Source organism: Papilio xuthus, unplaced genomic scaffold, assembly GCF_000836235.2.
Source record: "Papilio xuthus unplaced genomic scaffold, Pxut_1.1 DF829758.1, whole genome shotgun sequence".
NCBI classification, from domain to species: Eukaryota; Metazoa; Arthropoda; class Insecta; order Lepidoptera; family Papilionidae; genus Papilio; species Papilio xuthus.
The window spans coordinates 1094025-1121285 of record NW_013528891.1 but is presented as its reverse complement, the minus strand read 5'-3'; the positions used below and the strand labels follow the sequence as shown (position 1 = coordinate 1121285).

The window sequence follows — 27261 nt, the reverse complement described above, 5'->3', positions numbered from 1 at the left end:
ACCAGATAATACAAAGTACTTACACCATGTTGACGCACTGATGGGTTTTTTTTTTGTTTATTGCACCAATAGCTTATCGTATCAACAATCACAAAGACCAAGAAAGAAGAAGATAAAAATTGGTGCCCTGAGAAATTAGCTCCAGGAAAGGTTAAAGAAAACTATTTTATTTTCCAAACTTTTATTTCGCCAATCTGCAATAAATTTATTGCGCCTGTCCAATGAAAATAGCAATTTACCCCTTAGAACAAATAACTGCACAAATTGAACAGGCAATATTTATTAACAAAACTCTATTAAATTGAACAAATTATTTTAATAACAGTTTGTCCAATCAAAAACATCAGTTCAAAATAGTTGCGTTATATTCTCTAGATAATTTTAATTATTCTCCCTGTAAATTATTTGGGCCAAAAGCCAAGAATCCAAGGCAGATTTGTGTTTGCTTGGCTGCATCAATGATCAATGTGCCTGTTTCATTCACTCATTCAATGCATCCTTTTCGACTCATACAATAGATTTTATTATATTCTTTATTCCAATTGAATAAGATATAGAACAGCATGCTACATATTTAAAATATTTGTGACATCACCGTTACGTATTCACACGGTTTACACAAAATATAGCCAATTACCAAGCCGAAGCCGAACAGTAATTTTGTATAACACATTCATATGGGTGGTCTGATATGAATTTAATAAAGTGGCGTATTTAATAATCAATTAAAATTATTGTTACTGAACAAGTGATGCCATTATTAAGTTAATCTTTAAAATGTAAATTATAACGTAATAAAATTTAATTTAATACCACTTAGTTTACAAGTCTCGGTGTTTATTTAAAAATTACAAAAATGTTTAACTATAAATATCTCACTAGGGAACACCTAGAAGGCTTCGATAATTACAAGGTAAATTCTATAAATTTATATTGATATTTGTATGACAGTGGTTCTCAATTATAGGAAACTTCCGTGATATAACCTAAAACTCATCGATTTTTACGCAGCATTAGAAAGATTGTACTTTCGAATTTATGAAGAAATTCTCTTCCTGCTTATTACAAAACACTTGTAATTGTATTATTTAAACGTAAAGTTTTCTAGCACTGTATTTTTCATTTGTTTTTTGATTGTTTACTATTTTTAAAGAAGGAAAAAGTGTGAATTTTATTATAACTGAAATTAATTTAATTTACGCTAAATAAACGTCGCCGAACGGTATTTGTAATTAAATTTATATCGCAAAACTTGTATGCAGTAATTTCTTTTAAACATAACTACAATATATTTTTTTTATTCCAGTACATGGCAATAGACACCAGTCCCCTAAGTGTTTATGTTATGCATCCATTTTGGAACAAAGTTGTAGAGGTAAGTTACTTATTTTAAATTTGAAAATGAATAAAAAACTCAAATTCAGTTAAATAATTTAGGATATAGGTTTTGGAACTTGTGTATGACCTAAATACATGGACATTAAAAATATTATCCTCTTTTGTGGTAATAAAAGTTATAGTTTTTAGGTGTATGGTTAAATATATATTTAATAAAATGCAGAAGTTTAAAGGCTAGTATTTCTTTGCTGGCTATGTCTTATAAGTTCTCCCTTATGTTCTTCCTGCTCACTCATATTATAAATGTGAATGTTAGTTCGATGGATTGATGTTTGTTTGAAGGTATCTGCAGAGTGGCTGCATAGATTTCCCTGAAATTTATCATAGATGTAGAACATAGTCTGGAACAACACATAGGCTATTAAGTTTTTGTAAATTAGGCGCGGACGGAGTCGCAGACTACAGCTAGTATTGATATATGTTTAACCAAGTTAGTATTTTTAAAACATTTAATGTCATACAAAAAGAAAGCCAGTGTTAAAAGTAATTCTTTATATTTTGAGACTAGGGTTTGTGTATCAGCTTGATGCTGTTTATTGATTTGTCTATGTTGTCTGTTTAATATTATGGCCTTGCAGACTTCCTAAGTTCTGATAACAAGTCAATAGATAGCAATCCGAGTATCAAGAGAAGATTACCTTAAGATTTATGTATAAAAGATATTATCAGAGGACATTTTTGTCATCGGCTAAATATAGTAGATATTTTGATGTCTATTTTTTTATAAGACAGTCAATCATAACTTAAGTAAGGCTTAAGACTTCATTAAGTTTAAGTATTAGCTGATTGAAATGTTAGAATCATTATAGATGTTAGTGTTATTCATAACAAAGACCAGACCCACTGATGATGCTTTTATGCTAGAAAAAATTACAATACTAGCTATCGCCCACGTCTCCGTCCGCGCGGAATTAAAATAAAAACTTAATTAGTAGCCTATGTCTTCTAGGCTATGTTATATATGCCAAATTTCAGTGAGATATATGTAGCCTTCAAACATCTATCCAACTAAATATTCACATTATAATATTAGTAAGATTGGTAATATGGTTCAGTTTTTTTATACTAGTAATTTTAATTGATTGTCATACAAATATATGCATATTTCATATCAAAAGTTATCGGTTTATCTATGGCGTAAATATCGCGCGGTTTTGCAAAAGTCGCGCCATTTTTGATAACGATGTACAACTGAATGTGTACCTTATGGTTAAGTAGATAAAGTTTATATTAAATAGATTATTGACATGCTGTATGTTCATTGTGAATAGTAATTTACTCATAACATTTATCGATATTATTTTTTTATATCTTATCGTGACAGTGTACATGTGCTTTCTGATTATGACTAACTCTATGTATATTTTTATACAGTTAGTAGTATGGTAGTAGTTATGTCCCGAAAAATGTATACAATGGAATACTCCATTTTACATGTCTTGAACACTCTGTATATGAAAAATATATTTAACTTTTTACTTTTTTTTTTAATATTGCCGCAGTTTACAATCCGTTACGTCACAACTACCGCATTCCAGTAGAAATAATTGACTCGAAACCTTGGGTATATTGCTGCCAAAAGTAGCGTAGTTAGGTTAAAGGTGTTTTCCACTAGTCGCGCATTGCGGTCACGCGCGAGTTTTATGTCAGTCGTAGTCGCATCAGTGGAAATAGCAATCACGGTAATAAATGTCACAAGCCGCAGTACTGAACACGCTAGTGGAAAAGAGGTCTTATACTTTTAAATATTTATCGATAGAAATAAACTGAGTTCATCGATAGAAATATATAAGGCACGAATGTTTTCATAAGTAAATTACTTTAGACTGAATTCCCGACATGTACCTTCTTTATTGTATGAGAAATCCATACTTTGGCCTGATTTGAATACTAAATAATAATTAATTAAAAAATATATCTAGTCTATGACACTGAATACGAATCGTATAAGACCGTACTTCTTAAAATGAAACAGATATTCCCGGAAAACCTTAGGTACTTTGGGCAATTAACAGATAATCTATACTTTCTTATCTAACAGAGGCAGCTAACTTATTATATTAACTGTTAGTAGACTATGTGTTCAGACTATGTTCTATATGTATTCCAAAATTTAGTTCTGGAGATACCTTCAAACAAACATCCATCCATCTAAACATTCGCACTTTAATTTAGAAGGCCTAATTTAGTCTACTTTCCCTTCCCATCCTTTTTCTTATAAGGAAAGGATGGAAAGTGGAAGTAGACTTTCCGGATGATGCATGGAAAGGAAAGATATTTTTTTCCGTGCATCCTCTCCCCCGTCGATTCAAGGTAGGCAACGCATATGCAATTACGTATGTCTATGGGCAACGTTCACTTCGCTATTTCAGCGATTTCAACTGGCTCGCTCCTTTGCTACCTTATGGTATAAAAAAACTTATAATATTGGTAAGCTAATATAGACTTTATCTAGCTCATTGTGATTTGTAATTCACTCTTTATAAAACCGGTATATCGAGAAGTATACCAGTTTTATGAGACATGACTTTTAAATAACACATCACGATTCTTGTTCACGTAAAACAACCAATATTGGTATGAATAAAAATGTCGATCACATGCGAGGGATCGGATTAATAAGGAATGTTTAAAATTTCAATTCTATTAATAATATTAGGTTAATAAAAACCACGGCTTTACGTAAAAAAATATTGACGTCAAAATTTATATGTAATCAGAATTGAATAATAGCTTTTATTAAATATCATAAAAAAATTATTTTTTTACTTAAAATTAAAAATATTTAAAATACTGCTCAATCTCTATAAATTTTTACACCTTAACACTATCAACGCCGCTAAGATTTTTACGTGCTTTGCATTCTGAGTCGAGTCGATGGCATTGAAAATTAACATGTAACTTTCATTCACAGTAGCATTTAACGTGTTAATTGATCAAAACACGTATTCATAGACAGCATCGCTACTAAAAGGTTAAAATTAATAATTTCTTTCGCAGCTGGTACCACGATGGGTCGCACCGAACGTCCTTACATTCGTCGGCTTTCTTCTCACTGTCCTAGATTTCGTTCTACTCTCATACTACGACTATGACTACAGCGCTGCGAGTACTTCGGTCCACAACATGACCAGCCCTGATCAGCCTTTGAACGGGCATCCTGAAGTTATACCACAGAAGTTATGGTATCTACTTGCTGCTTTTCTCTTCCTTGCTTATACTTTAGGTAAGATAATAATTTTACTTATTTTATATTGAAACAGAATAGTATACAGTAAAACCTGGATAATGGAGAAACCCTTATAACCCTTGTCCGCCCCCGAAGGACCAAGACCAAGCGATAAGCTCAGGTTAAAGGAACCTCATTTTCGATGTTACATTTCTACTCATATTTAATGATGAAATGAGATAACATACAAGAATAGGTAAATAAATCACAGGTTTTGATGTCAAATGATAAAAAGATAATGTTTTCACGTGATGTTTATTTTTATTATGTACATATTTGTTATTTAAATAGGTTATATACAAATTGAATTATTTGTCTCAAGAAATATATATTTTTAAATTTTTACTTAAAAATAATAAATATTATTCGATTTTTTAAATAGACATAAAATTAATCTTTTAATCCATTCTTGAAAATACCACGCCCAATGGAAGTCTGTGATCTCTGACTACTCCTTTAGGTTACGGGCGTGAGTTATGTTGTTGTCTTTAAAAAAGATAAAAATATTTTTACATGTTTTCTGTTGAAAGTCATAGTTATAGTAAGAAGTTGAAAGAATGTTAGTTGAATCTCGTTACATAAGCCTTTACAAGGCTTCTTCAAGACGTATATATAAGATGTTTAAAGGTTGCCCTTAATTCTTTTTATATAGTTTATTGAAGAAGATTTACATTGAATGTTGATGTAATTTAATTATACTAACCTTTGTAACTTGACTTTGTATTTGACTTGCAATCTGCAGGTCCTGGGTTCGAATCCCGCTATGTACCAATGTGTTTTTCGATATCCGATTTACATATGAACATTTATCCGACGTTCTTACGGTGAAGGAAAACATCGTGATGCAACCTTGCACATATCTGAGAAGAAATTCAAAGATATGTGTGAAGTCAACCAACACGCACTTGACCAGCGTGGTTGACTATGGCCTAATCACCCTTAACTTAGGGTAGGCTCCGAGCCCCTCGATGGGGACGTATAGTGAGCTGATGATGATAAACCTTTGTACACTAAAAAGTAGATTTTAAACCTAATTTTGTCTGAATTTCACCGATATTCCATAGAAAAAAAAACTGCAATTTATCTTTTAAATAGATATGGGAAAGAGACGCAGCGATCGTGGAGGGACTTCTGAAGCGGTCAAGTCTCGTAACGCTCTTGCTTAGATGACCTAAAGTTGTTGTTACTAAAAAAAATGGAACTCACTATTATAAAATTAGCATAAAGCTTCGCGTCCATTCGCCCACCTCGGGCGTAATTAAACGGGTTTGCCTTGTCTTGATGCATAGAGGATGATGGTAACATCATATAAAGCAAATTAAAATCCGTTGTGGGCCGTGCGTACGGTGCGTCCGGCGCGGATCAAAGGACGCTTACCTTAAAGAATATATACGAAATAGAGTCCAGACCAAGAGTCTGGATATATCGTTTTTTATAATAAAAAAATATTGCATTTAGCCAGATTTATGGATTTTGACGCTATGATGGATATCTCCAGATGTTATATACTAAACATATGAGTTGTATTAAGATTTTTTTAGTTTTATTGTATTGTTTTCCTTTCTAGATGGTATCGATGGTAAACAGGCTAGAAGAACACAAACATCTGGACCTTTAGGAGAGCTTTTTGACCATGGTCTAGATTCGTATTCAGTTTTCTTCATACCAGCCTGTCTTTATTCTATATTTGGACGATGGGACTTCTCTATACCGCCTATTAGGTAATATTATTTTAAATCTTACTAATATTATAAATGCGAATAAAAACGGCTAAACACTCACGTATATTCCAGTTCCAGTCCATCGGGGGCCCTTCTTCAGGGTGTGTGGGACTGGTATTATTTCGCGGACGCGGCCCTCAGTTCACTCAAGTGAGTAGTATAATAATACCAATTCCACACACCCTGAAGAAGGGCCCCCGATGGACTGGAACTGGAGTATACGTGAGTGTTTAGCCGTTTTTATATAAGTTTATTAAAATATCTCACGAATGTTTGAATAATTTATGACCCAGTCATCTTTGACCTTTTATGTATATCAGTTATAATGCATTTAAAATAAAATTTATTTAGGCCTTGAAATTTTTTTATCATTGCGAAAGTAAGTCAAATATGAAGATAAAATTTTATGCATGATAACAATATAATCTCATTGAACTGATTTTATTGTACATCATAAATAAATATTACTAATATAAATGTGAATGTATGGATGGATGTTTGTTAGTAAATATCTTCTGAACGGCTGCGTATATCTCTCTGATCTTCTGCATAGATCTAGAATATAATCTGGAAGTACATATAGACGAAATTAATTGCTAGGTAAATAATAATTATTAGCCGACTTAAAAAAGAAAGAGGTTATTAATTCGTCTGTATTTTTATATGCTTGTTAACCGAAAGACTGTTTACGTGTGGGTCCTATTTTTTTTAAATTATAGTTTTTGTTGTCAGAATGTACTATGTGATGTGGAACCTACTTCTCAACTTCTACTTGAGCCACTGGGAGAAGTACAACACTGGGGTACTCTTTCTACCCTGGGGGTATGACTTCAGTATGTGGGTATGTACTTTTTTAAACATCCTGTATATTATTCATATCATAGTAAAATGAGGACAAAATGTTATACACAACATTTTCTATAACACCTCGCATAGTGCTCAAATATTTAATAATTTCATTGTAAAAATCATCTAAATAGAAAAAAAATTATGTTATAAAACTCTTTTTTGCACTTTAAAAACACTCTATATTTTTTTCTATATGAAACAGCCTGTATTTTTATATCAAACACCCTGTATTTTTTCCAAATTAAACACCTGTATTTTTTGTTATGTAACAGCCTATACTTTATCCATATAAAACATCCTGTATATTTTTCAAATTAAACGCCTGTATTTTTTAGTTATGTAACATCTATACTTTAGCCATATAAAACATCCTGTATTTTATCAATATAAAACAGCCAATACTTTTTGCACTAAAAGAACAACCTGTATCTTTTTTACTTAGAAAAACATCCTGTATATTCCAGGCGTCAACCCTCCTGTTTGTGTGGACGGGTATACACGGCACTGGGTACTACAAGCGGTACATATTTGGTACATACACTCTGGCCAATGGCTTCGAATGGCTTATTTACGGCACGGGAATATTCACAAATCTGCCTGTAGCTATCTACAATACATACAGGTGAGTTATCCATACATCCATTCCCACACATCTCTATAAATGGATAGGTCATGTCAGCTTTTGATTTGTTCCTATTAAACGCGCATAATGAAGTTCCACCAATACTAACGTGGTAGAGCCCGCTTTAACATCTTTTCACGAATTGTCCCGGCTCGCCCGGTGAAATACCACGACCACACAGAAGACACGCCTCAAGTGGAAGCTATTCCAAGTACAGTATGATGAGTGTGCGTCCCGGAGGCTTTTAATTTAGTCCTCTTTCCCTTCCCACCCTTTTTCTTATAAGGAAATGATGGGAAATGTAAGTGGGCTTTCCGGATGAGAGGATGCATGGAAAGGGAAATATTTTCTTTCTGTGCATCTTTTCCTCCGTTCGATTAAAGGTAGGCAACGCATATGCAATTGCGTATGTCTATGGGCAACGGTCACTTCGCTATTTTGGCGCTTTCAGATGGCCGCTCGCAAATAAGCACAAAATATGACACCTTATAGCCAGTCTATAAAATGTTAAATCATTCACAGGTCGTACACTCTTCGTACAGGCAAGATGCGTTCATTCAGTGAAGCTTTAAGACCTCTATGGTCTATTCTAGCTGTGTTCACAGTGACCACAGTTTGGGTGCACAAGTCCAGTGTACTACCAGACTACGATCTCAGAGTTGTCTTCTTGTTAATCGGAACTATATTTAGTAATGTTGCGGTAAGTTTGTATTTCAACCATTATTATATAACTGTCTATGATTTTGTTACATTTTGTCTGTGGTTTGTCAAAGAGAATGTCTTTTATTTTACAGCTATTTAAAAAAAATCTTTTTTTTTTAATTAAGAATTAAAGGTTAATCAGAAAATCGTCGAGACGATACAAACGAGTATAAACTCGGTGAATTTCTGTCGTTTTATTGTGATGTTCCTATCCACCTTCCAGATCCATCATCAGATCAGTATCATGTCATTTTCAAACGATTTTTGTCCGCAAGTTAGTCCGCGTTGAATTAAAATAAACTATGTTCTATTATACATTTGAGTCGAATTTTATCAAGATCCGTTGAACCGTTATCTACAAGATAACTTTTAACAAACATCTATCCAAATATTCGCATTCATAATAGTCGTAAGCCTAGCTGTCGCCCGCGACTCCGGTCGCGAGAAATTAAAAAAAATAACCTGTTTTGCCATCTATACCAAAATTTCATCGAGATGCGTTGAAACATATGCAAAGCATCTGCGGTTCCTCTGGTATTGATGTCCATGGGCGTCGAAGAACACCTCGGTTGTTCCCGCTGCGCATTTGCCTTCTTCGGCTATAAAAAAGAATCGGAAAATTTTAACAAACATCCATCCATCCATACATCCAAACATTCGCATTTATATTACTAAAAGTAAAATGATGTATATTCCAGTGTCGTCTGATAGTAAGTCAGATGAGCGGACAGCGGTGCGAGGGTGTGAGCGCGCTGGTGTGGGCGGTGTGCGCGTGCGCCGCGCTCGGCGCGCTGCTCCCCGCGCACGAGGTGACGCTGCTGTACTCACTCACCGCGCTCACTGTGGCCGCACATCTACACTACGGCGCTTGTGTGGTCAGTACACTGCGATATACTGAACATATTTATATAAAAACGGCTAAACACTCACGTATACTCCAGTTCCAGTCTACCGGGGGCCCTTCATCAGGGTGTGTGGGACTGGTATTATTTCGCGAACGCGGCCCTCAGCTCACGACTTTATTATAATGTCTCACGAAAGTTTGAATAATTTAAACTTAATAACATAAGGAAATATATTCCAGCTTGATACGTTCACGCGTTTTCAAAAAAGCGGTCTTGATAGACGGATAAGAAAGTGGTCCTATACAGGTTCCGTATTTTGCGGAACCCTAAAAAGAGTAATATTTTAATAGTTGTAGACGACAGTAAAAACATTTTCTGTACGTATATGCCTCGTCTGGTGTAACACGACCACACAGAAGACACTCCTCAACTGGAAGTTATTCCAAGTACAAGCTGATGTGTCGGAGAACTTACTCTTATAAAAAAAGGGTTGGAAAAGGGAAGTGGATTTTATGGGGGAAGATGCACATGGACAGGGAAAATATCCGTACATCCCCTGTCTATTGAGAGGGCGATTAATGTTAGGCAAGGCAACGCAACAGAGATCACTTCGCTATTTCGGCGAATTAAGATTGCCACATTACTTCCCACAATATAGAAATATAAAAAAAAAACATTTTTTTTTCTTTCCAGGTACGCCAAATGTGCGACCACTTCAGAATAAGCTGTTTCCATATAAAGCAACGCTCAGATTGACTCTTAGATGACAATGCGTGCTAAGATGACATGACATATACACCGTGACATAACTGCATATGCTATAGTAAGAACAACTTATCTGACCCGGTCGGCACAATCCAAACTATAGTCTGACATACTATGGCCCGGTGAGAGGCGCTACTATCGTAGTTACTTGTAAAAAAATATGTAAATGTACATAGACATAAAAATGACATTTACATGCGGTAAAGTGCTTTTGTAATTTGCCGGGTCAGTTAAATTTGTTGATCTTGAAAAATATACTATGATAGCTTTCTGACATAACATCAACATCAATAATCTAACAGTTGGGTTTTGAGACAATAATCTCTGTATAAACATATCGTCATCCCTGTCATTATCTTTAATAAAATAGAGATAACGATATATTTTAAATGGAGATTTTGGTCTCGGAAACCCACGGTAAAACATTTAACATAATACTAAACATATAACATATGAATGTATATTTGATACGATAGTTTTTACGCAGTAAAAATATTATTAGAACAAATTTTGATTTAGAAAAAGATATCAAATTGTCATACAATTATAACATTAATTTTATATGTTTTAGTATGTATATATGTCTTAATATGTCAGACTTTGTGCTCGAAGGACCAGAAAAGGTTTAATATATTTTTCTTAGTAAATTTCTCATATTTAAAAAAAAGCATTTTTCAACTTATCTTATGTTCACGGTGTTACATACAATGTGTACAAATTAACAATAAATAAAATAGAGGTTAGAGAAATCTTATTTACCTCTATTAAAATGTTAAATTGTACATCTTTATGTTATGTTGTGTTATATACAAATAATTCTGTACATGAGTGTAACGAAATTAAAAAAAAATCCAAAAAAAAACGGTAATTTCACGATTTTTAACAGATAAAATGACAGATCGTCGCCATCTTGAATAATTTTTATGAATTTGTTTTTTTTTACCGTTTTCTTTTTAATTTCCATGTACATGATATTTTTGAGTGTTTACGGCACGCATTGTCCTTTTTTATAATTTTAATTTTACTCATATAATTTTTATAGAGGTACGCGCTAAAATCAAGGTTGTGTTAGAAATAAAATATATATATAATATGCTTTATCACGCTTATATATAAGAAAAATTAATAAAGTATTAAATTTTAAATCAACTCACTATAAATACCCACTGAGGAGCTCGGAGCCTACACTAAATCAGTAGGCCCCAGTGCGGGTTGACTTCACACATATCTTTGATCTCAGATATGTGCAGCATCACGTTTTCCTTCACCGTAACAACATCGGATAAATGTACATATGTAAATCTAAAAACAATGACATAATGTGGGAATCGAACCCATGACCTGCAGATAAGTGCTTAACCACTGAACCACTACACTACGTTATACGTAGGTAAGTTAAATTATAACTAAAGTATAATATTTATATTAAGATTTTACGATATTTGTAATTAATATGATGAGAGTTTAGCGTGTACCTCTAAATGTTGGTTTCCACTGGACATCAACAAAGATAATGCCTATATTTATATATTTTTAATTTTGACTTTATTTAATCTATATAAATCATGTATCATAAGTTTTATATAATTCCTATCCACCGCTTTTTAATAAACTTTATTTGTTGTATTTCGACATATTTTTAATACGGCTATTTATTTAGATAATTTAGTAATAAAATATGTATTTAGGTCCAAAGGTATGAAAGAATTAACTATTAATTCTAATTAAAAACTGATTTTTCATTCTTAATTTTTTTTTTAATAAGTGTATTAAAAAGTTTTTTTTTTATTTAATTACAAGTATTTTAAGTTATTTTTTAAGTAATATAATAGTACAGATTATACATTCGATTATGTTTTTTTTATTCCAAAAGAAATGGTTAGAATTACGTATACCAATTTTTTTTTATTAAAAACTAACAAGTAGTTTTTGAGTTACCAACGTGGTTCTATAGTTATCTTAGAATTTCTCAGTAGTTTACGCATTTTTTTTTATTCTCTAGGTGTTAATTCCCCAGTTACGCCTTCACGAATTCCTACATTGGATTAACAATACCAATGGATCTAAATATACATTTTAATGATCAATTAACATACTATGTGTATTCATTATCAAAGGTCATGTAAAAAAGTATATTGCTATCTCTGTTTTATAAAAGAGTATGAAAGAGATGACAACACAAGAACTTTGACTACAAACTCAAGGACATCGCTAACACTATTTATGTATAACTTATAACTTTGTAAAATTAAGTTTATATCAATTTTAATATATATTTAATTCTTAGAATAATTTCTATGTGAAAATTACTACGCGAATATATAATTGAATACCTCTATGAAGTATTGGGCATTGTAAAAATATGACGTCATCGGATTCAAGTTTTGTTATAGTGAAAAGCTGACATTTTTTTTATTTCATATTTTTATTTGAATGGCTGTATAAATGTAACACATTCGCATCATTATCAGCTCGCTATACGTCGACGCCCACTGAGTGGCTCGGAGCCTACCCTTAAGTTAAGAGTGATTAGGCCATAGTCAACCACGCTGGCCAAGTGCAGGTTGGTTGACTTCACACATATCTTTGAATGTCTTCTCAGATATGTGCAGCATCACGATGTTTTCCTTCACCGTAAGAACGTCGGATAAATGTTCATATGTAAATCGGAAATCGATAAACACATTGGTGCATGTCGGGATTCGAACCCAGGACCTGCAGATTGCAAGTTAAGTGCTTGACTCCTGAATCACCGACGCATCGCATTCGCATGAATCTCTTTTATTAAAGAGTTAATATACTTTGGTTTTTGTTTATTAATACTAAAAATCTTATATCGCCATTTCCAAATAGTGCTAATTTACTTTAAACTGAAAATGGTACAAATTGAAGTGCCTGAATATATTAGCTCCTATTTCTTATTATAATTATTTTTTACTTGTTTTTGTTATCATGAACAATATTAATAACCAATATTATTTTTAACTATCAAGTAAATCAATTAATAATATTCTTTAATATATCCAAAGATTTTTAATCTGTAAGTCATAAATCATTTTACATAATGCAAATAAAAAAGTACATAATTGTTGTAGGTTATATGCCTTTAAGATTGCAGCCCTCTAGTGATAAGACGCTAAACATGATTTGGCTTGAGAACACATTACTGTAACACAAAATAAAATTTTATTTAATCTATTTGTTTTATTTTTTTATTACAGTCAAACATGTATAAGCATTGTCCAGTCCCAACAGATGACCTCCGTAACAGAGAAACCTCTCTGTCTCTTTCCCTCCAGCCATATGATGCCCACTGCTAGAATAGTCCTCCCCCGAACTTCTAATAGCAAGAAAATATTGCAGTACACTTATTGTTAAAACCAAGACAATGTATTTATAGTATAAAATAAATTTATTTGTAAAGGTTTAGAATAATAATAATTATATACACAGAAAACCGCACTGGCCACCGTTCTAGGTGTGAAAGAGGATTGCACAGCATCGTCCATAAAAAAACTATAAAATAACAACCCTTTTTTTCCAGAGACGAATGCTTTATGTATACTCCGCGCCCCGAGAGGCATGCGGTAGTTATGTGGGATTCTCCTCCATAGCGGAAGCATACCCACTAAACCTCTGTTCCTCCAATGCATCGGGACAGGACCACGGGCACACTTTCACTCTCATCCGCGGCCCCGTCTGCAAAAAAAATAACCCAACATATTGCAAAGTAAATTAAAATAGTATCAAATTATAACACTAGTTTAAAAATAACTTTATATGTTTACATGTAGATTTTTAGACCTGGAAATATTTATGAAACATAGGAGTTTCAACAATATTCATAAATGAGTGGTTTAGTTTGAATAAAATGCAATATGCTTATTAGGCAATTAATAATTTATAGTTTTATTACAATTGCTTACAGACTTAATTTTATAAAGTGCTATTTGTCCATGTGTATTTTTAAATGACAATGGTATTAATTCCCCCAAGCTTTGATATATTCTTCTTTTACTTTTTCCCTTTCTTCCAAATCTGGTAAATGTGGTTTTATTCCCCTTGCTCTTCTGTCTTTAGAAACTTGATTCTGAAAATGAAAAAAAAATGAAATGATCAGTTCATATACATCTGTACCAAGATATAGCCTACCCTAGGTTAGGTCTAGGTCTTAGTCACACTGACACCGTGAGGGTTGGTGACTACAGTAATGATTAGTAGATATTAATTTGATGTGTCCTTACCCAAAACTTTTTGCAAGTGTTATAGTTATCGAAATAAGCTTCACATTTTTCCTGGTTGTATCCATTCTTGTTTAAGCACTCGTAAGATTGATTTTGCTCCTAAATTGAATAAATTATATAATGAAAAATACACAGAAATTATTAGCGAAATCCTGAAGTTTGTATGGCATTAATCATAACCTTCAAACATGGATTCAGCCGGGCGGCAGCCTCCAAATTATTTAACTTCATTTTTAAGTAATATTTTATTGTTTTGTTATTTTTTTACAACTTTTCATACTTTTACAATCACATTACTTGTTGAATGTTGATTGTCAATGTCATACTCATAATTGATGATGATAGAACTGGCGAACTTGCCGTAGCATTTTTTTCTGTTTTGTTTTTTTTTTGTTGTTTATTAAACTATTCTTTTGTAAATTCGTCTTAAAACTTGTAAAACAAATTAAAGTGGTTTATATTACTTTACTACCAATCCTTCGCTCTACATGGGTCGGATTTTTTATTTAGCTAAAAAGTGATGACAGCCAAAAATCTTGTGCCACGGAACGTCAAATTATGCGTTTTCATCGGCGTACACAGAGAACCTATTAAAAAGCAGATTAACTTTTATCCTGTAATATGATTGGTGGATAATTACTAATACTGTAAAATATTTGTAAACGAAACAGTATCTATTGAAATTACGACGCGAGAGTTACGAGTGTGAGGAACAGCCTAAATTATTTAAAAAACTTTTTATATTTTACAATGTTTTGTAGCAAATTAAGTGCCTAAATGTTTTGAAATAAGTTTTAAGATTAAGCATAAGTGTATTAAATGCTTTCGAGATGTCGAAGAATAAAATAGCTGCTCGTATTGACAGCCAAAGTGTAGAAGTTAAAACTAAGGTATGTAGGACTAAATTTCTAATTTATATATTCTATTTATGAGAAAAGTTTGCATTTTATTGAACACGTCTTATTTTTACTCACTGAATTCATCACAACCATAAAAAATGCCGTTTAAAGTGTTTGGTTGCTGACCAAATACCTTAACTTGGTGTAATTTAAACCTAGATCTTGAATTCTTAGTCTTTCTTATGGAAATATGTCTCATAGATACAAATAAAATTATCTACTAATGTGTTAAAGAACAAGTTTTCTACAATTAACCAACATATGTAGACAAGAAGGTCTCTTTAACTGACTTACTCAGGTTACATTTTCTGGAGTGTGAGAGAGTACAGTCAGATGAGTTTCTTACTTTTTTAATTAACAAATAGTTTAATATTTACTTGTTACTTGCCCATCACAAATTCATTGCAGACTATTCAGTAGTTGTGTACAGGTATAAAATATGTAAGTAGAAATTAAGCTTTCAACTACCATTTTATGTTAATATTAGGTGTTGCCTTTAACTGGGTTTGTGTGATATTAAAACAACTTAATTACTTATCTATGCTCTGTTCCGAGTAGTAACTTATCTGTTCCAATTTTTGTCCAAATTGGTTCAGCAGTAGAATTACATTATAACAAAAATCCATCTATTCAATCTTTCGCATTTATGATATGAGTAAGAAAGAGATAAGAGATGATGCATATTAATTATATATTTTGATGAATTAATGCCTTGACCTACTAGTAACTCCTGAATCATTTTGATGTAAATAGTGAATCATTCATTCATGGGTTTCTAACCTTTTAATGACCACACTGATAATGATTCATACAGTCCCTTACAAGATTTTACTGTGTATTCACTCCTGTCTTACGCATATCCACTTTCATACAATCCATCTAACACTTTGATAGCTATGTACAATTTTCTTTCATCCGAAACATGAGTTGTCCTATATTAATGTATAATTCCACTGCTGACTACTCCTTTTTTGATATATACTATTACTCTAGAACTTTGTTATCTATCTTAATGTTATGTTTAAACTGTATGTGACAATACAATGATACAACACCTAAATGTAATACTGAATACAATAAACAATATAACAATGGCAATGTAATAAAAAACAAAATAATAACATTGTAATAAAATGATAATACTAATCTATGGATACAAATACTAACATTGTAATAAAATGATAATACTAATCTATGGATACAAATACTGCTGTTAGAAAGTGGGAAGATGTTAAATAACTTTTTGGTAATTAAAAAGCATAAAGATTTAACTAATTATATAACTCAGGGAACAATAATGAAATAGAATACAAATTCAACAGTGGTAGAGCCCGCTTTAACATCTTTGAACAATTTGGCCTGGCTCGCCCGGTGAAATACTACAACCACACAGAAGACTGGCGTCAAGTGGAAGCAATTCCGCGTTTTATCTGAGGAGGGTGCGTCCCAGAGGCCTAGTTTAGTCCTCATTCCCTTCCCACCCTTTTTCTTATAAGGAAAGGATGGGAAGTGGAAGTGGACTTTCCGGATGAGGGGATGCATGGAAAGGGAAAATATTTCTTTTCTGTGCATCGTCTCCTCCAGTGATTGAAGGTAAGCAACGTATATGCAATTGAGTATGTCTATGGGCAACGTTTACGTCGCTATTTCAGCTATGATATAAAAAAAATGACATAACTCATAAAAGTATGTTCAGTAATTTACAATCACACTGGAACTTCTTACAAATTCACATATATGGGATACCGAAGGGCTCAAGCATACCTTATTTTAGGGGTGACTATGATGGGCTAGTACAGATTAGTTGACTATGCACACCTTTGAGTTTGTAGCCGCAGGTTGCAACCTAATGTTTAATTTTTCGTAACTATTCGTAATTTGATCGGGTCAAGTTTACATCTCAATATTGACATTGATTATTGTAATTGTGTAGTGCATAGTCAAAGTACATTTGTAGTGTAAAAAAAATCTTTAATATAATGAAAAAGGTCTTTGTCCTAAGTTAGAACAATAGTATGTTATACCACATTTTTTGTGTTAACATAGTTGTGGTTTTAGTGATTCATTTAAAAACGATAGTTTTTAAAATGAATTAATTTACTTGGTCAAATTATCACTTAACTAGCTGTCAACCATTATCTGCGGGGAATTAAAAAAAATTGTTAGTAGCATATGTGTTCTACCAGACTAACATGCTATGCCAAATTTCAGTAAGGTCCATGCAGCCGTATCTGTGATGAAATTCTAAGATATATGTGAAGTCTGCACTGTGCCAACATGGTTGACTATGGTCTGGACACTGACTTTTGGTAGGCTCCGTTCCACTCAGTGGGGGTGTATAGTGAGCTGATGTTGATTAGTGTAATGACATTTCTCACGTAACACACATGATTTTCGGCGTCTAATTTCACACAAAGAACTTTAATTAAGTTCGAATTCATCTCATTAAAATTATATACACTTTTGTGAACATTATCACAATTCTTGCAATTGTTTTTGTACTCTGACGTAAGACGTATTCTTGAAAGTTTTGCGTTCGTTTGAATGGCCCTTTATTGTTTGTTATATTTGTTTTATTTATATTGAGTTATTGTTTTAAGAATATTGAAAACTTGGCTTCGGATACATTTTTTTTCAATTAGTTATTTATTTTAAAGAATCAATATTATTTTATAATTGAAATGTTAAAGAATTTATTTTTTATGCTTTTTTTTTTAAGAGAAACGACGTTTTTTTATCACAGTAACAGTTGTAGTGAATAAATAGATGTAAAAATGAGTTGGTTAAAAAACATGTCCTTAACTTCGAAAAACAAGAGAAAATAGTTTGTTATAATATAAGTGTTTCGGCAGAGAATTCTTTTGTTTTTTACTGATTTTTTAAGTGCTGTTTTTGGTTTATAATCTACGGTTAACGTTCTATTTGATTTGGTTTAACTCAAGATCTAATACATTATCTCGTAAGCTAATAGTGATAAGATAAATTACGATCAAACGTTTTAATAATTCCGAGTTTCAGTGAATACTAGTTAGTGAATTTATATTACACACTTTTATGTTTTTAATCAAAGATCTAAGACAAGAATTAGTTAACCTTAAAAATAATAATTGACTAAATGACATTCTGCGGAGGAATAAAAAAATAAATGACCTTGGAACTGATTTTTGTTTTCTTTATTATTGTTGTACGTTTTTATAATGTAGGACAAAGGTTCGCAAATTTTCTGCCAAAATTTTCTATGACATTGTTTTTTTTTTGCTTTTATAATTTGAAAAGCAAGTTTTAAAACATTACAACTACGATTGAAAATAATCTAATAACCGTTGGTTTCTGAGTCATCTCTGACAAAACAGAGATATGTTTTAAACGGGAATTTTAGTATCAGTAACCCACAGAAAGTCATCTTTATAATTTCCTCCCCTTTGTATCCACAGTTCGATGCGGAGTTCCGTCGCTTCGCTCTGAGTCGTACGGAGAAGTTGAAATATGAGGACTTCAAAGGCCTGATAGAGAAGTTGCATCGTCTACATGATGTTGCCTTTCTCATCTCCTACACGGATCCTAGAGATGGTGATCTGTTGCCGATCAACAATGATGATAACCTGGCCAGAGCGCTGCTTACTGCGAGGCCGCTCCTCAGGGTCATTATACAGAGGAAAGGTATGTAATACTAAGGGAAGGATAACGTTCTTTATTTTTGTGATGTACTATCGGGAAAATTGACGGTGTTCGAATTTCAAAGGTATAGTTTTTCGTGTTTCATAAGCATTGACTTTGATTTTGATTGATTGAATAGGACTCAGATTTTATTTGTGTTGTAAGAAAAATGTCAATCATTGGTATACTACTAATTACGTAATTATTATCACGTCGTCTGTGCAACTTATTGCTTATATACGTAACTTTTAACTTTACATATATAATTTACAAGCTGTCGCCCCAAAACCCCGCAAGTGTTCTATATGTGTGCCAAACTTCATCGAGATCCGTTCAGCAGTTCTGGAGATACCTTCAAACAAACATCCATCCATCTAAACATACACATTTATAATATTAGTAAGAAGTGTAGAATTCGTCTCATTGCAAGGTACAAGGCAATTTTTTTGTAAGTGGAAAACCGCCAATTGCCCTGAGTTTCTTTGACTACAAATAGTAACTGATGTCCTGTCTTTTTTTTTATTTACGCTCGTCATCCATAACGAGGCGAATTAGCATAGAATACGAGACATCCCATATTCAATTATATGTCATTGTTATGACATAAGGCTTACGTTGCCTTGTATGGTCTTGATATAAGCCAATAGTAAAATGTTTTTACGTAGTGATTTTTTTTTTAAAGCATTGGATACTGGCTGGTTTGCTGGCTGTCAATAGCAAACTTTTTTTGTTTGTCTATTGTTTTTTATACAATGGTTGTGATATGTATTATTTTTTTAACTTTTTTTTATAAATATAGCTTAATTTAAATACGAAAGAAACTGGATTGAAATTGTACGTAATATACATTCGCGATAATAATTGCCAACCATTTCAATCTAGTAGTAATTGTGCAGATAAAAACTTTTTAATTATAATAAAGCACATTCACAGTGGATACGTACAGTTAATTTTAACTCGTAGTTAGCGGACTATGACGGACCGGTGCATGTGACCGTGTTTCCACTGTCAATGTACTCAAACAAAAACATAATGTTATCTCGCTTTTTGGAGAAAGAATTAAAGAGATGGCAACATGTTTCAGACAGCATTGGAAATCTTACGAATATAAAAAACACGGTTTTATTAAGTAAAAGATATGATAATTTGAATTCACTGACTACATCCGTCCGGGATAGAGGCGTTAATATTTTGACAAGTGGCTTGACGACGCGATCCACAAAAATCTTACTAATATTATAAATGCGAATGTTTTGGATGGATGTTTGTTTAAAGGTATCTCCAGATTTTAATTCCGCGCAGACGGAGTCGCGAGCGACATCTAGTAAAATTTCAATTAAATTGATCGATTAAACGTTTATACAGAATGTCTAGATTAGAACCCATTTCCATCAGCGACCAGCCGTAAGCTACTTTTTTTTTATAATAAGGTGGCAAACTAAAGAGCGGCCACCTTAAATCGCTGAAATAGCGAAGTGACCGTTGCCCATAAACATAAGCAATTGCAAGCAAATTTCGAGTATTTCCGTCTTTTCGTGCGACTAATTGCTTAGTGGAAATAGAGTCTAGGTAACTCCAGCTGTATTAGGAAGGTTGCCCTCAATGGTACGCTCTTTGTTCAGATTTCACGCAGGTGTAGGCTTATGATGTGACGTCATCTGTATAGAATTTCTATGATATTTGAAATGCATGGAATAAAGGTGACTACACACTAATTCTTTATATCCAGTCATATGAACATGAAATACAGTATAAAAATCTAATTTGTCGATTATTTTACCTATTAAAGCGTTAAGAGCTAGGGAAAATGTTATGAAGAGAAAAAAAATATGTGAGATTTCTTGACCCATATGCTTGACCTTAATAAAAGTACCCTAGTGTTGAATCTCTGAAGAGCTCGCGTTATTTTTAGTACAAGCGTTTGAATTAAATCTTTCTTCTTATCTTACTAATATTATAAATGCGAATGTTTAGAAGGATGTTTATTAGAAGGTATCTCCAGAACGGCTTAACGTATCTCCAAATTTAGCATGGATGTAGAACATAGTCTGGAAGAATCAAAGGCTATTAAGTTTTTTTTTCATCATCGAGATACCTTCTAATAAACATCCATTTAAACATTTGCATTTATAATATTAGTAAGATATCGTTATATTTGTTTTGTCAAAGATTACGACCATGACAGGGATGACTATTTTTTTTGGGCTGCGGACGAGAGGGACAGCGTGCCCGTGGTCCCGTCCTGATGCGTTGGAGGAACAGAGGGGTTTAGTGGGTATGCCTCCGCTATGGAGGAGAATCCCACATAACTACCGCGTCCCCCCCCCCTGGGGCGCGGAGTATGCATAAAGCATTCCCCTCTGAAAAAAAATAGGGATGACTATTTTATACAGATATTTTTGTCTTAGAAACTCACCGTAATAAGATTTATGTATAATCTATGACAAATATAAACATCTGGTATATATCAAGGTGGTCAGGGTAAATACCCATTTATGGTCGACTGTCTTCATGGTCATATATATTACTTGACATTATTCTATGGACTATTACAAAAAAGGTAAATGTAACAGTATTGGTTCCTAACATATTAAAGAGTTTGCCTTTTTGCCCAGCAGTGGGTAAAAAAATTGACCTTGTTTGTATAGAGGGTACGCTTGTTGTCAAGAAGGAACTTTTTAATTTTTTTTTTATTAAATTATTGCGTCGTAGGTCGTCGGTGGATCAGGGGTCAAGCACTTGACTTACTATCTGCAGGTCCTGAGTTCGAATCCCGTGATGTACCAGTGTGTTTTTAGATTTCCGATTTACATATGTACATTTATCCGACGTTTTTACGGTGAAGGAAAACATCGTGATGCAACCTGCACATATCTGAGAAGACATTCAAAGATATATGTGAAGTCAACCCGCACTTGGCCAGAGTGGTTGACTATGACATAATCAACCTTAATTAGGATAGGCTCCGAGCCCCTCGGTGGGGACGTATAGTGAGCTGATGATGAAATTATTGAGACTTACACTTCATGAGTAGATAGATGATTATTTAGTCAGCCTTATAATGCTTTTTACAGACTTATATTGATGAAAAATGTTACTTCAGTTATGAGGTTTCATAAGAGATGTAACCTTTTTTTCTCAAAGCCACATTTTTTCTTGACGTGAGAAAAACATTTTCTTGTTAAAACTATACTTTGACTCAATTGAATAGTTAAACTAATTGCTTAGTTAACGAGGTCAAAGTATTTGTTAAATTGCCTTAACTATTGACTTCCGTTCTTTGTTGGACATTGGAATAGTAGATACTTTACTTCACAATGGTCAAGGACTTTTTCTAGACTTTTTTCTGGCAACAAAAAATAAAATAACATATAATACTAGAGTGTCCGTGGCTCAGGGGTTAGGCACTTGACTTGTAATTTACAGGTCCTGAGTTCGAATCCCGCTATGTACCAATGTGTTTTTCAATTTACATATGTATATTTATCGCACGTTCTTTCTGTGAAGGAAAACATTGTGATGCAACCTGCACATATCTGAGAAGAAATTCAAAGATATGTGTGAAATCAAACCGCACTGGCCAGCATGGTTCACTCTGGCCTAGTTGCTAACTTGGGTAGGCTCCGAGCCACTCAGTGTGGACTTCAGTGAGCTGATGATTCAGTTTTTTTTTCGAATCGTTGTCAAAGAAATTAATTTCCGACCCACCAAAGCATAATGACTTATTGCTTAATTATGTTGCTATGACGAGTTTTAGACCTTACATCACTGTTTAGGGTCATGTTACCATAAATAAAAAGTACAAATTTTAGGACTTAACTTAATTCTTTTTTTCTTTTCAGGTGACAGTCTTGAAGAACTCAATGGCTATGGTACAATGCGGCCTAGGAACATAATCTCGTCCATCCTGAGCGGTACTCCAGCGAAGAATAAAGGACTGGCTATATCTAATCCACACGATTTTAGAATGGTAACAAAGAAATCCATTATTACTAACTGTGGCCAGCAATTCACTCGTGGAATTTAAAAAAAAACTTAATTTAGTAGCCATGTGTTTTTCTAGGCTTCAAATGTCAGGAAGATCTGTTGATCCGGTCAGAAGAAACCTTTTTTCAAACACCTATCCATCCTTATATTCAAATATTCGCATTTACAAGTTTAATAAGATTAAGTGAGGCGAAAATTTTGTACTATTTAAATAAATTGCGAGAATGGATGAGAAGAAGTGCATTAACCTATTTTTAATAAAAAATAATCTATTTACTACCTGTCGCCCGCGACACCGTCCGTGAGGTTTCTCCGTTTTCAACGAGATCCATGCAGCAGTTCTGCAGATACCTTCTATCCCCGAGAGGGAGCTGCCTCGGCAGCTGGCGCAGACGGGGCCGCGGACGAGAGCGAAAGCGTGCCCGTGGTCCCGTCCCGATGCGTTGGAGGAACAGAGGGGTTTAGTGGGTATGCCTCCGCAATGGAGGAGAATCCCACATAACTACCGCGTCCCCCCCGGGGCGCGGAGTATGCATAAAGCATTCCCCTCTGAAAAAAAATTCATCCGTCCATCCATTTATAATATGTATTAGTAAGATAGTAATCATTTTTTTCCTTCCAGGTATCAGCAATCATAGATGTAGACATTGTACCAGAGACATGTAGAAGAGTGAAACTCCTTAAACACGGCTCTGACAGACCCTTGGGATTTTTTATAAGGTATTCTTATTGTTTTATTTGTAAATACTAGCTATCGCCCGTGACTCTGTCGACGAGGAAATATTATAAAAAAACTAATAAGTAGCCAATGTGTTCTTTCAGACTATGTTCTACATCTGTGCCAGATTTCATCGAGATCCGTCAAACAAACATCCATCCATCTATCAACACTATATACAACTACTATATACTAGCGAAATATAATCTTTTATATAAAATTCTCCTGTCACAATTTTCGTTCCCATATTTCTTCGAAACGGCTTGACCGATTTTCATGAAATTTTGAGAGCATATTGAGTAGGTATGAGAATCGGCCAACATTTATTTTTAATCCCACGCGGACGTAGTCGCGGGCGACAGCTAGTTATATTAATAATATGATTCGTCAATTTAATTGTGTTGTACATAACAGAGACGGTACATCAGTGCGTGTAACACCGAACGGTGTGGAGCGCTCCCCCGGCATCTTCATATCGCGGCTAGTGCCCGGCGGACTCGCGGAGTCAACCGGACTGCTGGGCGTCAACGACGAGGTGCTAGAAGTTAACGGAATCGATGTCTCTAACAAGACATTGGATCAGGTTAGTTACACCCCTTTTTCAACTAGCTTGAATCTGTCGTTTAGTGGAAAAGGACTTTTTCTATGTTAGACAAAAAATGGGAAATCTGTCAACTTCTAGTCGAAATTGTTTCTTTATTGTTTCGGTGGTAAAGCTGTTTTTAAATTACACTTTTGTTTTTAAAGTTTTTATCGAATACTAAAGGTCGCCCGCGACTTTGTCAGCGTCAAAAAAGAAAAACTAAGTAATCTTTCTCTCAAAACCCGTCAAAATCGGTCCAGCTGTTCTCGAGATTACTCGGAACAAACGAGGTTTTGCCTACAGACAGACAGACAACATTTTCAAAATTACTTTTTCGTTATAAGCAACGCAAATACATACGTACGAAGTATGATTATTTTTCTATATAAATATTTCTTTTCAGGTGACAGATATGATGGTGGCTAACTCTTCAAACCTGATAATAACAGTCCGTCCAGCAAACCAGCGCGCCGGTCCACCTCCACCCGAGACAGTGTCCCGCCACTCCCAGCCATCCAGCGAACCTGATGATGACAGGTACGGTGGTACATTACCGCGTCGTACACGCGTACAACACAATACTAACAACATTAAATCAAATATAACTAAATAAACGATCAAACTTTGTCAAACTGGTTTTTTGACGCTTTTTGACATTTGTTGAATTTCTGTCAAATATATTTTTTTTACATGACTTTTGACATAACTGTACCAAATTACGTTTGATGGAGTTCAATATTTTAAGTGTTGCTATTTTATAAATCTAAAGAATTATCGTAGATAAAAAATTTGAAACTTTTGAATCCTTTAAAAAAATGACAAATAATTAAAAACATTTTTTTATTATTATTCCAGATTCGATCAAGATGAACAGGATGAGATAGTGGACCTGACCGCTGTGACCTTGGAGGACCAGAACACTGAACCTTCCGCATTTCATATCCCCGTTAAAGACGACGGCCAAGTTCTGCACCTTTAGTATATACTTGATAGGTATCGACGCGCGAGGATACAAGCGATTTTAGACCAAAACAACTAAGGAATAAGGTTTAAAATCATAAAGACATTACTACAGAAAAATGCAAGCAATTTTATACTATAAAATCAAAGCAATAAGGTCTAAAATCAAAGGAAGATGATTTTAGACCAATATAACCAAATTGTATAAAGACAATACTTACGCAGCAGTGATTCTTAGAACACAAGCGATTATAAACTAAAATTTCTAGACAATTAAGACCAAAATCGAATGAAGGCATTCCATAGAACTACGATGGGGTGTAATTTTAGTAAAAAAACTATTTTAACCCAAAAGTCAAAGGCATAAAGCCTAAAATCGCATAAAGAAAGCTCAATGCAAGCGATTTTAAACCAACAAGTATAAACAATAAGACTTAGAATCACAGAAAGACATAAAACTAAAAAGAAAGCGATTTTAAACCAAAATAGTCTAAACAATTAAGACCAAAATCGCATGCAGGCATTCCATAGTACTACGCTGCGGTGTGGTTTTAAATCAAGCGATTTTAAACCAAAATTCACAAGCAATAAAGCCTAAAATCGCATAAAGAAAGGTCCTCCATAGTTACTACGATGCGGTGTGATTTTAAATCAAGTGATTTTAAACCATAATCTCTTAGCAATTGGTCACAAAATCGCAAGACATTCCTTAGTGCAGTGCAGTGACCATTCCATTTATAATTGGCGTGTTGATAGACGATTATACGCTTTAATTACATATAGATACGTGTCAAAATAGTATATATCGTTACGTCACAATATCGATCATAAGTTAGCAATAATAAAAGCAATTATTTCTTAGAACATTTTAAAGTTAATTCACATTTTTTTTAAATTATACAATTCATAAATTTTCTATAGTTTAAAATCTTAGGGGTCATAAAATATAATTTTGTAACTTTAACTAAAGTAAGCGTCGGAGCGTCGGTGGCTCAGTGGTTAAGCACTTGACTTGCAATCTGCAGGTCCTGGGTTCGAATCTCGCCATGTACCAATGTGTTTTTCGATTTTCCATTTACATATGTACATTTATCCGACGTTCTTACGGTGAAGGAAAACATTGTGATGCTGCACAGATATGAGAAGATCAAAGATATGTGTGAAGTCAACCCGCACTTGGCCGGCGTGGTTGTCTATGGCCTAGCTATATAAATATAATCTTCAAATAGATTAGGTAATTTTAAAATAAACTCTAAATTAATATCGAAAGATATTGAAAAAAATACTTGAAAATATAAATTATTGACCCCTATTTTAAACTAAAAAGACAATATTCTGTAGTGCCTTCTATAGTTGGGATTTTTTTTTATTAAATTATGAAATAAAAATTCTAGATTTTTTCCTAGCATCATGTGAATTGACTTTAACATAACATAGATATATAAATAAGATATATAATCTTTAAAAAAAACTTAAGAACACTATGTTTAGGGGGCGTCCATAAATAACGTGAGTTGTTTAAGGGGGGGGGGGTCGAGTCAAATCTCATCTAATCTTACGTTGGAGAGAATCTCGACAAATATCACGCATTTTTTTCTGATGGAAACAAAAAAAAATCAAAAGCACGAAGCATTTTTTTTTCTTTTTCCAATAATAATCCAACGCGTTTACGTAAGAAACATAAACGCGTTGGATTATTATTGGAAACGTTGGGGGATGGGGTAGGGGGTTGAATAAAATCTCACGACATCTCACCAGGAGGGGAGCTAGGGGCAGAAAATAAAAAAAAACACCTCACGTAATTTATGGACGCCTCTTTACTATGAAAATATAATTTGGAACATACTATAAAATTTACATTAAATAAAATTCAATAAAAAATAAAAAGTAATAACTACTAGAGTCAGTAATTTAACGATTACAAGTTAAATTATTACTAAGGATGGCTTTTAGTGATCATTTAATGTCTCTGAGTATTGTAGTTTTTCTAATAGAAAGTGCCTAAAACTGTTGTAATTGGCTCAATTATATATTACATAATAGTTGTTATATACACAATATGTATTATGTATGTTGTGAGTG

At 33.5% G+C, this 27261-nt stretch overlaps 3 protein-coding genes across 3 annotated transcripts; 2 read left to right on the top strand and 1 right to left on the bottom strand.

Moving 5' to 3' along the window:
* The first annotated feature begins 647 nt into the window (after positions 1-647).
* On the top strand, positions 648-10271 carry LOC106113309 (ethanolaminephosphotransferase 1). Its single transcript, XM_013306038.1, has 9 exons — positions 648-913; positions 1307-1375; positions 4399-4624; positions 6195-6348; positions 7081-7189; positions 7662-7819; positions 8342-8519; positions 9220-9396; positions 10060-10271. Exons 1-9 carry the CDS (start codon positions 857-859, stop codon positions 10120-10122), a joined length of 1191 nt encoding a protein of 396 aa, XP_013161492.1. The 5' UTR covers positions 648-856; the 3' UTR covers positions 10123-10271.
* A 3772-nt stretch (positions 10272-14043) lies between these two features.
* On the bottom strand, positions 14044-14690 carry LOC106124784 (coiled-coil-helix-coiled-coil-helix domain-containing protein 7). Its single transcript, XM_013321791.1, has 3 exons — positions 14556-14690; positions 14376-14474; positions 14044-14221 (listed from the first exon to the last, which is right to left on the bottom strand). Exons 1-3 carry the CDS (start codon positions 14604-14606, stop codon positions 14114-14116), a joined length of 258 nt encoding a protein of 85 aa, XP_013177245.1. The 5' UTR covers positions 14607-14690; the 3' UTR covers positions 14044-14113.
* A 362-nt stretch (positions 14691-15052) lies between these two features.
* par-6 (partitioning defective protein 6) lies at positions 15053-26073 on the top strand. The gene is made up of 7 exons (XM_013315270.1): positions 15053-15265; positions 18709-18934; positions 22774-22901; positions 23541-23638; positions 24051-24219; positions 24623-24756; positions 25075-26073. The coding sequence occupies exons 1-7, from the start codon at positions 15206-15208 to the stop codon at positions 25196-25198; spliced, it is 939 nt and encodes a 312-aa protein (XP_013170724.1). The 5' UTR covers positions 15053-15205; the 3' UTR covers positions 25199-26073.
* The last annotated feature ends 1188 nt before the right edge of the window (positions 26074-27261 follow it).

Excerpts from the sequence above, each read along its gene's own strand:
- LOC106113309 (XM_013306038.1), top strand. The coding sequence starts at position 857 with ATGTTTAACTATAAATATCTCACTAGGGAACACCTAGAAGGCTTCGAT. Across the intron at positions 1,376-4,398 it reads TTTGGAACAAAGTTGTAGAG|CTGGTACCACGATGGGTCGC; the intron begins GTAAGTTACTTA and ends TTTCTTTCGCAG. Across the intron at positions 8,520-9,219 it reads CTATATTTAGTAATGTTGCG|TGTCGTCTGATAGTAAGTCA; the intron begins GTAAGTTTGTAT and ends TGTATATTCCAG.
- LOC106124784 (XM_013321791.1), bottom strand. The coding sequence starts at position 14,606 with ATGAAGTTAAATAATTTGGAGGCTGCCGCCCGGCTGAATCCATGTTTG. Across the intron at positions 14,475-14,555 it reads GGCTGAATCCATGTTTGAAG|GAGCAAAATCAATCTTACGA; the intron begins GTTATGATTAAT and ends TATTCAATTTAG. Across the intron at positions 14,222-14,375 it reads ACACTTGCAAAAAGTTTTGG|AATCAAGTTTCTAAAGACAG; the intron begins GTAAGGACACAT and ends TTTCATTTTCAG.
- par-6 (XM_013315270.1), top strand. The coding sequence starts at position 15,206 with ATGTCGAAGAATAAAATAGCTGCTCGTATTGACAGCCAAAGTGTAGAA. Across the intron at positions 18,935-22,773 it reads GGTCATTATACAGAGGAAAG|GTGACAGTCTTGAAGAACTC; the intron begins GTATGTAATACT and ends TTTTCTTTTCAG. Across the intron at positions 24,220-24,622 it reads CTAACAAGACATTGGATCAG|GTGACAGATATGATGGTGGC; the intron begins GTTAGTTACACC and ends ATTTCTTTTCAG.